The sequence below is a fragment of the Chinchilla lanigera genome, unplaced genomic scaffold (assembly GCF_000276665.1).
Source record: "Chinchilla lanigera isolate Chin_1 unplaced genomic scaffold, ChiLan1.0 scaffold00096, whole genome shotgun sequence".
Taxonomy (NCBI): Eukaryota; Metazoa; Chordata; class Mammalia; order Rodentia; family Chinchillidae; genus Chinchilla; species Chinchilla lanigera.
Window position 1 is genome coordinate 6,536,733 of NW_004955497.1, and position 13,681 is coordinate 6,550,413.

General features: G+C 39.6%; 1 protein-coding gene across 2 annotated transcripts in view; it reads right to left on the minus strand.

Annotated features, from left to right (window-relative positions):
- Positions 1-13,681, minus strand: part of Usp12 (ubiquitin specific peptidase 12) — an 88,917-nt gene that overhangs the window by 12,246 nt on the left and 62,990 nt on the right. For both annotated transcript variants that reach the window (XM_005406352.2, XM_005406353.2), the window contains exons 3-4: positions 10,788-11,001; positions 2,915-3,144 (exon numbers count right to left, since the gene is read on the minus strand). In XM_005406352.2, the coding sequence (XP_005406409.1) occupies positions 2,915-3,144; positions 10,788-11,001 (444 nt within the window). The remainder of the gene's footprint in view (positions 1-2,914; positions 3,145-10,787; positions 11,002-13,681) is intronic.

The window sequence follows — 13,681 nt, forward strand, 5'->3', positions numbered from 1 at the left end:
TATAATCTTCACTTACGACTCACCTTTATTTATGCCAAAATTCTAACAGTGGACTTTTAGAAGTGCTAATAAACACTTCTGGTTTCTACTGGGCTAACAGGTCCCAACATCACCTCAGATGAAGCATCAGGAAATTCCAGTCCAAAATTCAGGGAAGATAACTAGGCTGGAGATTTGGACTTGGACTTCACATGATAATAAAAATGGAACATAATCCTCACTGTGCAAAGTAAAAAACAACCCATGATGAAACCCTTGGTAATACCCACATTTAAAAAATAAATAGGGAAAGAAAATCCAAGGAAAGAGCCTGAGAAGGAACCCTCAGAGAAGAGATAGTATCAGAAGGAAGCACTACACACAACTGGTCTTCACTACCCTATGAGCATCTTAAGATCAGAGACTTACATCTTAAATATCTCCTACCACCCTCTACTCATCTTCTACCTGGCATAGTTGGCACTTAAATACTTGTGCAACACTGAACCAACAAAAAAAGATATATATGTACTCCTGAGATGTCCTGGATTCCATCCCTCCAATTTAGATTTATGGAGACATGTATGTGGTGATTTATTGAATCTGCACTGCAATGCCTTAGGTTCTGAGGAAATATTCTCAAGTCATGCTTAATTCTTGGGAAACCACCCCCACACACATAATGCATGTCACAGGACTTAGTGAAGAATTACAGAAAGATCAATATCCATTCCTTACAAATCACATTAATAAATATTTAAGCACTTTCCACACAGACGGCTTGTATTTCTTTCTCCTTCAAAAACACTCCATCTTTATACACATTTTGATTTAAACACCTCCCAAAAGTCTTCTGTTTTCAGATGTGGAGCTTGTGGAAGATAACTGGATTGCGGAGGTGCTTATACTCATTAGTGGATTAATCCACTGCAAGTTCACAGCTGAAACGCTTTCAGGAGGTGGGGCCTGACCAGAGATAGGTCACAGGGGCATTACCGGAAAAGCATGTTCTTGTCCCCTGCTCCTCCTTTCTTCCTCTCTCTGTGCCATGTGATTAACATGGTTACCCCTGTCCTCCACCATATTCTACAATGCCGTTTCTGCCTGGCAGCCAGCCAACCGTGGAATGAACTCTTCAAAACTGTGAGCCAAAATCCACCTCTGCTCCTTTTGGTTTAGGTGTTGGGTACTGCGCCCCAGGGACGGGACAGTGAGCGTTACCACCCCCTCCTTATCCGTGGGCTGCAACACTGACTTCAGAGGCCTTGGCAGAACATCTCAAAGGCCTCCAAGGAGAGCCCCGAATCTACCTTGCCTGACGCATCTACTTCTGCATTTCTCAACACGCTAAGCAACTTCAACTACTGTATTTCATTAAAGAGGACTAAATTATACACATTTGACATTTTCTAATACAGATCAAGCTCTATTATAATAAACATCAAGACACTCCAAACCTCCTTGATTACACCTACTACTTCAATGAAACTACTACTATAATAAATGGACAAAATATCTCTCAGAGCTTAGAATTCAACATATAGTTATTTTTTCTTATATCGTTAAAACATAATTCCTGACATCAAACATCATCATTACTGAAACTAACTGATGGCTGGGGCAAAGGAAAAAGATCTCACACCAAGGACACCCTTCCTCTAACACCAAAACATCTTCACAAGCCACCGCGGCTGCACTCAAGCACTCAGTTAAAACTCCTTCATTTACCCTGAATGAGGTCCAGCACTAAGACTTTATTTAGGAAAGGGAATTCTACTCACTAGTAGGTGTCCTTCGCTAAGTAAAAGTACACTACTGATACTGAGCATTAATTAGACAACAGACACCAGGTCTCATCTTTCATTTCAGTGATGAGAAATTAGATGGCAAATATTATAATAAGTGCTAGGTCATCCAATCCTAGGAATAACGAATTTTTAAACTTCATTTTTACAAGGTATCCAAATAAAAGATTATTTCACCCTTCTCAAATGTACACAGTATGGCCTTTTTTTTGAGACAAGGTCACACTATATAGTCCAGGCTGGCCTCAAACTCAAGGTGATCCTCCCGCCTCAGCCTCCTGAGTGCTGGGATTGCAGGCATGCATTATCATACCCTGCAGATACTACACATAGCTGTATGAAAAGTAAAAACACACACAACCACATGTCACATGTCGTCTTGGTCAAGGACAGACCACATATGGGATGGTGGTCCCATAAGATTATAACGGAACTCAAAAATTTCTATGAACTAATGATGTATCAGCTGTCTTTGATACAGTACAAGGTATTACTTATGTATTTGTGATGATGATGATGTGGACAAACATACTGTGATACCAATCATATAAAAGAATACTGCACATAATGCTTAACAGTAAGTGATAATAGTCCTATTTTATGTATTTACTATACCTTTTATCACTGGAGTATATATACATATATCCCCTGTAAAGGAAGAGTTTACTGTACAGCGTATACTATATTATGCAGCCTCACACATCTCATGTTTATGTGAACTGACCTATACTATCTAGGTTTGTTTAACTATACTCTAGAATTTCCACAATGATGAAATCACCATGGAAGCTTTTTCCACGTGTCCTTATTAAGAGACATACAACTGTGTATCTCTGACCTATAATTTTCTTGCAAGCTTACTTAAGACATACAATTTCCACAACATGGTTCTATGGCTTCCTAATCTGAAATAAAAATTAAATAGTTCAAACTACAATAAATACCTTCATCTCTACCTCACTGTCAATTAGCAGCATTACATAAAGATTCCTCTCAAATGAAAAACACCTCTTGAACATTTACATTATACCTAAGATTTTTAACTTTTAAATTCACCTTCCAGATTCTCATCTTCGAGAACCTGTAGAATGAATTAAATTTTTTCCATATAATTTTTATGATATACTTACAGTTTCACAAGTAAGACATCTGGTTTCATTAGTTAATGTTCCCTGAAAAATCTCGTGAACCCACGTTGGGTCTGGTGTGCTGTTGTTATTTTCATTATCAATGTTACCATTAGGTAAGCGGCCATTTTGTTTTTCCTGCTTTCTTTCTTCTTGCAAAATATCAGCAATTGTATTTAGTAGGTAATTTAAGAATTCATGGGCATCTTGTTGCATATAGTTATCAAAAAGCTCTAAAAATAAAAATGGAAGATTAGAGTATTATTTCAGAATTAATAACCTCATAAAAAACAATTTTAAAAATGAATGCTCAGTATTTTATCAGAACTAAAATGACAAATGTTAGGATTACTTGTATAAGAAACATAACTATCACATCTGAAAGTTATGGCTGAATTGGAAGAAAATAAAGTTAAGATGAATGGAAATCTTAAAACAGTACTGATCCATGAAAACAGGATTAAACCTATCACACCTTTGCAGGACACTAGGCAGAGAGGAAACAATTACTTTTTATTAGCTCGTCTAACCTATTTTTCCAAAAGTACCCCAAGATGGCAAGTTTCACAGCAGAAGCGATTCAACCACTGGACAAGGCCACGCTGAGCGCTTGAAAATCAGTTTATTAAAAGTACATTCCTGCACTAGGCATCCCGCAGAGTCTGATCTAGTAGGCACGGGTGGGGCCCAGAGACAGGCTTTTCAATGCCCCTCCAGGTGACTCTGCTGTCAGCCAGCTTCTGCTGTGGTATTAGGATCTATCTTTGTAAACCAGAATAACTCTCAAGTCCCTCACAGTGTGAGATTTTAAAACTCCGCCAATGTCCTGCGTAAGAAGCGTACTAAGGCAGAGATAAGATGGGGACGCTGACAGTGCTAACTCCGTCAAGTGCGGGACTTGGTGTGATGCAGTTCTATCACAGAACAGCAAGGGCCTCAGAGGAAGCTCTCATTTGAATCTTTTAATAAGCGGGTGATAAGGCTATGAACCTCATTTTACAACAAGAAAACAGGGTCAGAGAGGGTGAAGTCACGTTACGACGAAAAGCAAAGCCCCAGGTCCCAACCGGGCAGCCTAATCCCACCAGGCAATAGAAAATAATGGGTAGAGTGAGCCCACTAACCATGAACACCCCCACGCTGCTCAGTGAGCTGCGCTGAGAAACATTACCTGTTTAGGAAAGCTTATCTTTAGATCTTTAATACACATTTAATGAAGTCCAGAGACCACAATTTACCTCTCTAAAATGAATGCGTACAAACTGCGAAGAAATTAGGGAAGATCTAAGGCAAAAGAAATTAATATAATATTTTAGAAGAGCTATAGATAGAATGCAAAAATTTAAGTTCTAGTCATTAGAAATCATTTTAAGGTTACAGAAAAAAGTAACAATGAAACATGGAAATTATTAACATCTTCAATAATATAAAAAATATCTTCTCATACAAAAGAAAAGCAAAGTGGATGAAAGACTTGAAATCACTGCCGGGGATAGAGCTCAGCGGCACAGTGCTTGCCTGGCAAGCGCAAAGTCCTGAGTTCGATTCCTCGTACCAAAAAAAAAAAAAAAAATCACCAACTTATAGAAAAAAAAACCAAAAGCCTAAGAACTGTGAAATTGTTCAACCTTACACTAATAAAAAAGGTTTTGACTGTCTATAAAATAAAGATACCACCTTCCTTTGCAAAGTTATAAAAATAAAATGACAACAAGTAAAGGTATTAACAGAGGAGGTATATTCTAAATAAACAAATAAATATTTTGACCTTGGTATTAAAAAACCCATTAAGCTGGGGGCAGAGGAGCACACCTGTAATCCAACTACTCAGGAGGCTGTGACAGTAGGATTCCAGATTCCAGACCAGACTGGGAAACATAGATTCTGCCTCAAAACAAAAAAATAAAATGGGCTGGGGGTGTGGTTTAACGGTACAGTGCTTCCTCAGCATGTGTAAGGCCCCAGGTTCAATTCCCAATAGGGAAAGGGGGACCTGGCTTTTTTTTTTAAAAGGTGCAGCTGTTAGAGCCGGACTGTAAGGGCTGGTTTTATGGTTCTACCTCAAAATACATTTTATATATATATATATATATATATATATATATATATATATATATATATATACACACACACACAAAACACACACACGTGTGTGTGTCTGTCTCACAGGCAATTTACCTAACCTTCCTGAGGTAGAATTTCTCATCTAAAGACCAGGCTAACAAGAACGGCTGCCTCAAATGCTTCTTATGAAGATGAAAAGCAGCTAGAACACAACACTGTAAGGGCTCAAAGAACATGAGCATTGCTATTATTACTGCTATTGAAACCAAGTGCAAAACTCAAAAAGGAAAGGCTACATAAAACTTAAGAACTTCTGTATGGCACAGACAACATAAATGAAGACAAATAACAACTAAAAGAACAAATCTACACATTCATGTCCCAAGTATGTAGTCTTAATATCCAGAATATTTTTTAAAATTCTGTTACTAAACTAGAAAAAGAATACCAACCAAAACAAGCAGAAAAACAAGCAGCAATTCAGAGTAGAAACAGAAATGTACAAATAACAAATGGCAAATAAATGGGAGATAAAAAATAAAACTATTGTGAAACATCATTTTATGTCTATCACTTCAGCAAAACAAAAAATGACTTTGTGTCTAGCGCTGGCTTCAGCATGGAAAACAGGCATTCTTAATCACTGTTGCCGGGGCTGTGAACAGGTACGCTTGCTTCGGAGTGTAATTTCAGCAAAGTCTTTAACAGAGTGCAACCTAGTTCTCCTGGAGAGAAAAGCCAGGTAAATACGCATGTACCGAAACAAGCTAGATAGGACTGCTCATGAATAACTGCAAGAGTCCGAAAAGCATCTTGTGTTTATCAACAGGATGGTTCACTCAAATTGTGTTATAATTGTGTTATGAAACACTGGGCAATACTGTAGTTTAAAAGGAAGCACTTCCACATAAAATAACAACACAGCAAGCTTTCCAGGATACTAAGTAAAGCGAGGATGCTTTATCCCATTTATCAACAATAAATGGCAACCAAAAGACTCCACAAACTTTAAACAACACCTTTGTAGCTGCACACTTGTATATTTTTAAAAGCACAGAGAAAGGTCTGGTTAGACCAAGTCGTTTCTAAGAGGAGGCTGAGGGGCTGGGAAGTGGCAGAGCCCCAGAGGAACTGTTTCTCTGTGTGAAGATTCTGCTGTGGAAAACACAGAGCCCATTTCTCGCTCCCCGTCACTGTCTGCGGTCCGTCTTTCACAGTGACTTCCCGAGCACTTACAATTTTAAAAACCATTCCTGCACCTGTGGTCTGCCTCACTTCCTTTTTCTAGTTCAAGTCAGCTCCCCTTACTCAACCCACCAGTGAAGGCACCTTTCCTTCAATTTCACCCTGGAAATATAAAGCGCTGATGTGCAGACCCGAAATCTTCCCACATAAGAATTTTCCCGCTATCTCATGCATTACAGGGTAAAACTCAAGTCAAATTTTTTATGTTCATTTGTGCTTTCAAATGCTCAAATCCATTCCACAAATTTGGATCTCAAATCAGATACACTAGTGAAATTACAGCCACATTCTGTTTTCCTACTGTAAGTTTAGTCTGAAGGAGTTAGCCTTAAACTCCGTCAGGTTTAAGATCAAGAAGCGCCGTGCGCTCCATGAGTTTAATGTGGCAGCTATGAGCACTATTTTTTTGCCCATAAGGAACAATAGGTTCAACGCAAGCGCCACCCTTCCCCACCCCTGCACTCCCGGAAGCTCCCCAGCTACCTCCAGCCCTGAGGTCGCCTACCACCCTGCAAACGCTCTCGGTGGTCCAGGCTAACTTACGCTTCAAATCCTCACACGGCTCCACCACTGTAAAAGTCTCTAAACCAAGGATGAGAAAGACGAAGTCCATCACCTTTAAGCGTGCCTCTCAATGCAATCCTCCTCCACCCGCCCCAAAGTGATGAACACCCCTCCACCCCGGTCTATCTTCTGCCTCCCTCATCAGTGGGGTTGTCTTTATTCCCAGTCCTCTTGGCTGCCTGTTCTAGTAACTGTACTGGGTCCTAAACAAATTCCCCATTTCCACCTTTTAGCATTTTCTAGTTCCCAGCTGCCATCTCTAACTCATTTACTCTTTCACTCCCATACCAAAACTTGCCTTCCATCAAAAAAGCACACAGGATCTAGCCACAGTGTGACCCTGAGCCTCCTCTCCCTGAGATCATTTGCCAGCCCCACCCACCCACCCACCCAGGCATCGTGGGCCTAATCTGTGGACCACCCTGACACCTACACTAACCTGACGCTTCCATTTCTAGGCAGCTTCCTTAAGTGCACCTGAGGCCCTTAAAAACCAAACACCCGCACCTCCTGCTCACTAACGTAAGGGGCAGAAGATAACTATGCTACAATTAACTAGGGGGGTGAAGAACAGTGGGAATGAACTGGAAAAGTCACGGAGGAAGCTAAACAGAAGCATAAAGGAAGAAGACTAATAAAATGATCTTATAAGCACTTCTGGGGCCCCAGGTAGAACTGCAGATGAACAATTCTAAGCAACATGCCGGCTCATGGCCACAGATTGAAGTAGTCTAATTTTTCCCTGTTAAAATTATTTCAGCAGCCATGTTTTTCAAAATAGATGAATGTGCAAAGATTTTTAACAGTATTTTGTTTTGAGGTCTTCTTTCACCACAGAACAGAGACTATTCATATTCACAGAAATGCCTCAAGTGACTGCAATATCTGGAAAGAACATGCGGGAATCTTACAGCACCTGCACGCACGTATCATAGTTCTAAAAATATCAACCAGAAAACTATAAATATCGTATCAAAGTAACATGAACGAGACACCTCAGAGCAGTCTTTTTTTCTTTTTTTGACAGGGTCTTGCAGTAAGTAAATGAGAGTAGCAGAAGGTAAGACTGGGGTGGAGTGGTGTTCATTATTTTGGGGCGGGTGGAGGATTATTGCATTGAGAGGCACGCTTAGAGATGATGAACTTCCTCTGTCTCATCCTTGGTTTAGAGACTTTTACAGTGGTGCCGCCATGTGAGGATTTGAAGCGTAAGTTAGCCTGGACCACCGAGAGCGTTTGACAGGGCCAGTTCAGGCTGGCCTTGAACTCACTATGTAACCCAGGTGGGCCTTAAACTCACAGCAAACCTCCTGCCTCAGCCTTCCAGTGCTAGAATCACACATGTGTGCCACCACACTCAGCATAACCTTTACAACACTGGCTTTTTCTATGGCTGGCTTTCTAATCTGCTGAACAGGATAACGGGAAAACTCATTTGGTAAGTTGAACCAATTCATTCATTCATTCAAGAAATATTTAGTAAGCACCTACTATGTGCCAGGAACTGGATTATGTGCTGGGAATACAATGGTGAGCAAAAACAAATAGGTTCCCTCCATCATGGAACTGACAGTCTAGTAGGAGAGACAGTTTCATTATTAAATAAATGTCTGATTATAAAGTATAGTCCTGATAGAGCTGCAACATTAATGGAAAAGATGAATATTAAATCACTTTAAAAATATTTTCTTTTGAAATAACTATACTGTAGCTTTCATTACATAAAACACCTTGTATGCTCATCTGAGAAACAAAAGCTGACAAGTAAATGTAAGAACTGAATCACTCAAATCTCCTAGGGGCCATCTGAGAGCAAGACTAAGAATACACCTGACTTTGTATCTCTCCACAGGGCCTGAGGCACTGCCCTGCTGGGCGGGTCCTCAAGGGTTCCAGCCCTTTCCTCGCACCGCTGCTGTATCCCTAGCACTTACAACAGTACTTGCCTTGTACTAGCCGTGCTAGGCATGTTCTGAATGAATGAATGAATGAACGAACTATAGGGGCTGAAACAGCTGAAATGATATGAAAAAGGTAGACCTGGCCCAGAACAAACTATATATACTGCTCAGTAAATTCAGGGAAGTGGAGCACACAGCTACTGATGCCAGCTGAAGTGACCCCAGACCCACTTTGAATGACCCTAAAATGTGCAGCTGACAGCTCTAGCTAACACAATGAGACCACCAACCTGTTTCATTTTTTCCAAAATTATAAAAACAAGCCTACAGGAAGTCACCCACACAGAAGACTCTGATTCTCACTGGCGTACCTCTGGCCGGTCCCCCTACCTTTGCTCCCACTGGCTCCTCCAGAGGGATCTTCTCCGTGTGTAAATCAGGACACACCACCACCTCCTCGGGGCCCTCCAAGTGCTCCCCTTGGTTTTCAAAATAGAACCCAAGCTCTAGGACCCCGCCTTTCTCTCTGATTTCTTCTTCATCTTACTCCAGCATCACCATGCTAACTTTTCAGCCATCCTCCAAGCACTCGGGGAAACTCAACTTTCTGTTCTTTCTGCTTGCAACATCTTAACCTCTGATCTTCAAATGGCGTATTTCTCACTTCGGATCTCTACTGTTAGCTTATCAGAGTTTCCCCAACTGCCTACTCAACCCTGGCCATGCCCTCCCTTCCTACCAACCCCGCCACAGCAAGACACAGTGTATTACATAGCTGCTGACTGTGTGTCTTGTTATACCATCAGGTCCCTGAAGGCTGTTTTTCTTATGCCCAGTGCCTGGGCAGTGCCTAACACACAACAGGATATCACAGTACAATAATCGATGCGATCAGCTCGTATCCATCCCGTCCTCAAGATGCTGTAACTGTGGAGCTGATGCTGCCATACTATTTGCGGGAACCGAGTGCAGCAGTCCTCTTACACTACGATTGGGTAACAGCAGTCAGACTTTTACAAACAAAACTGATTAATGAATAGGAATTAAAACTGGTTCTTCCCAAAAGATATCAAGATGAGCATTAATGTATAGCAATAGTGGTTAAAGCAATATGGAGCTAGTACCTTTTGAGAGTAAAACAAAGTTTTAATAAAGTATGGAAGGAAACTGATTCGAAGAAAGGAAACCATAAAACAGTGAAAATCAGTGGAAATACTGAAATGGGTTAACATATTTTACAAAGAAAATATCGGGGAAAAAAAAGAAAATATGGGGAGAGCTAGGCAATGGATAATATATTAAATCTCTGATTTGTATGCACATCTTTCGAGAGAAATTCAAAAGCCCCAAATCTCTTCATATATTTCAAAAGATATTTACAAATGCCAGCACCATCAAATAACAAAGAAGATTTTCAATTATTCTGAAGTTGAGAAAAAGGAAACAAAGTTTACGAGATGATGATTTGAAATAAATACTCTTCTGGAAGCAGTCTCACTACAAGAATTACTCAGAAAAATTGTGGGGTTTGTTCAGTAACTGTATTTTTTAAGGGAGGAGAATTAAAACGTATCTACCCTACACTAGAAGACCTCACTCAGTACTCACTCCGTCTCTCTCCACTCCCTGGGTACGAGTGGGGCAAGTTCCGAGCTTCTGTGTTGTTGGCTCCCCCAGCCAACGGCTTAGGTAGTAAAAATAATGTGCTCTGTATCTAAGATTACTGAGAGGGCCAAAGGAGTTAACATATAAAAGCATTATGCAAATAACAAATCACAATCCTAAGGGGGGAAAAAAAATCCAAACTTCATTTTTGAGATAAAAAACCCAAGCAGGCAAAAGAGAAAGATTATAATTTTTTATTTCCTGACATCAAAACTTTACCTTTGTGTAACACATCAAACACTAATTACACCTTCATATTAGTAATTGTAAGACTATCTCCTCCACCAGTTTAGTGGAGACAGGAATGTCACTTCTGCTTCCTCAATGGCTAACACATTCTAAGGTATAGACTACAGTCAATAAAAGCTTGCGTCATGGTATGGAGTATTTAACCTGCCTATGATTGTAAGCAATGCATAGGGAAGTAGAAGAATTACCATTTTCTTTCCGTAACCTCGTGATGAACTTCTTAGGAGGTATCACTCCGACCTTTTTCTTCTGAGTGGCTATGCTGTGGAAGAGATCTGCTAAGCACGTAAGAAGGTTCTCCTTCTTCCTAGGCTGACTCTTGTATGCTAGAACTTTTTCCCGAAATGGACGACAAAAATAAAGTGCTTGAAGAACTGAATTGCAGTAGCAGGTATTCCCAAACTGGAACAGAAGAAAAATGGGTTTTGTTATATTTGGGGCAATACATTTCAAGTGGAAGCATTTTTGCATGTACCTTGGTTTGCGAATTTACTTTTTTTCCAAGATTCTGGTCAAAAACTGAATTGGACCAGAACCCAGTCATTAAGGTGACAAACCACAGTACAGTTTAGAAAGCAGAGAAGACAGGGAACGTATGATTCTGTAAATTAAAAAGTATCTGAAGGCACAGAAGTAGTAATTCTGCAAATTAGCCATTTTAACATTAAGTGGGTGCTCTAGGCATGAGTTTCAGGTAAAAACTGAAGGAAAATATATTCAATAAACTTGGACTATACCAAAACCAATTTTAAAACCTATATAGTCATGAATAAAGATAGTTAAGGCACAGGACTCTAGATAGTTTTTTCTTTTTAAATTTTCATTATTATTACAATACTGGAAATCCTCCCTGGCAAGCGCAAGGTCCTGAGTTCGATTCCTGATAAAAAAAACAAAAAACAAAAAACAACCCAAATCCTTGAAATGTTGAAAGGCATCAACATGGAAATCTAATAACCACTGAAATGTTGAAAATACCATCAGGTCTCATCATTCCTAACACCTGAGACACACAACCAACAACCACAGCCAAATTCTGAACTACGGCTCCACCTCCTACGGGTCATGTGGCCTGAAGTATGTTGCTACATCTAACTGAACAAAATTTCCTCCTTAATCTCACCTCACAGAGTAAAGGGCACAGTTTGATAAGCACTTCCTGTCTTCCTTTCCCCTTCCCATTAAGAGACACTGACTCCAAAGTCAGCTAATGCAATACCTAAAAGCCAGTCACTGAGAACTGGGGAAGACTATGAAACTGTGAAAAAGGAAGAAGGACAAATCTCACATTAGTTCTATGAGGTGAGATTCCTACGCATTCAGTAAAAGGCGTTACCATGGGCTGAGGTGTAGTTTAACGGCAGAAGCTGCCTAACGTGCTCAAGACTGTAGGGTTCCACGCCAGCACAAGGAATGCAAAGGGAGCAGGGAATGGGAGAGAAAGAATGGGAAAGGCAAGGAAGAGAAGACAGACAAGGACTAGGTAAAGTATTTAAGGACGAGTGGTACTGCATCTATATGCACAGACCATTTGCTTATATTTTCAAAAAAATGAAAATGATAAATTACAAGTTAATAAAACTCACTTCATAGAAGAGGGGAAAAAAGGGATAAAGGTGAGACACTGTTGAATGTGCAGTGCAATAAATGGACGCTGCAATTAAAAAGCTCACTTTGTACCCCTGTTTAAAACCAAGAACTCAAGCCAGGCTTGGTGGCATGTGCCTGTAATCCCAGCTCTCTGGGTGGTGAAACAAGTTAGCAAATTCAAGCCCAGCCTGGGCAACTTAAAGAAACACTGTCTCAAAAATAACAGCTGAAGGCTCTGGGTTCAAGCATCAACATAGAGGGCAGGGTGGGTTATAGGAAAAAGTCCAAAAGCTGAAAACAGAAATAAATGAAACCCACAATATATATTGAGTTGGCAAGCAGAACTACACAAACGGAAAAAAATTAGAATTCTGGGTAATATTTTTGTTTTAAAATTTCTGTTGCTATTATAATATTGGTTGTATAGTATTTAAATGACTTTTAAAACAGAAGGTATGTTATACATGCACATGATACTGTAATCTAAAAATGAACATAAAGAGATGTGTTGATACTACTATTCTGAAACTGTTCTAGATGTATTAAAGGGTAATACAAGCAAGAAATTATGTTAATACCTGTAGGAACCAAAAATTTTAATATAAAGAATACTATAATAAAAATTAGAAAGTAAAAAGCTCTATAAATTTAAATAGGAAATATCAGTACAAACACATGCATTTTTCTAACTCTTAAAATATGTGTGCATATGTACATGTGAATGTATATTTTCAAAGTGGTCTAGAAGAAGCGCATTTCCACTGCACAGCCCCAGACTGTGTTAGCTAAGTATCTTTCTCCCACAAAAGCAATCAGGATGCCTCGGAGATATGGCTGCTGCAGGCCTGAGACAAGAAATACACAATGTACAGGGTTAGCCAGGGATATACTTTTGTGTGGATGTAAGAATCAACTTTTATTCAAAAGAATTATTGTAATGGACCCAAGAATTTTAAATGACATGAAAGAAAAGGAGAGGAAAGCGGAGGGGCCCTCCATATCTCCATTAAAGGTTACAAACTATCATATAAAAGAAAGACATCAAGGTTTTACCTTGCCTTTCTTCTAAGGACCGTATTTCAGACATGCTAAATAATTAAAGAAAGACACTCTAGTTGTAGGTAATTCCAGAGAATAAACTCAGAAGAAATAATTATAAATAATACAGTAGGTAATAATTATCAATGGATGCTAAAAGCATTAGAGTAAAGGTTGATGGCTAATTTTAAAACAGAGCTCAGACCTCAACCCTGAATGCATTTCATCATCTTCACTTAAAGTGAGCAATCAAGTGGTTTACATCTTTATAGTAAACCTCCTAAGTATTCTTGACTTTCAAAAACAAAGCCACTGAATTTTTATCAAGTCTCTAAATTTGCTAGCTTACAAGATATTCAGGCAATGGAGGAACTAGTTAAAGAATACCACAAAGAAGGACTAGACCAAGTTTGAAATGTGGACAGTTCTAGGACAAACGACCTGGTGCCTGCAC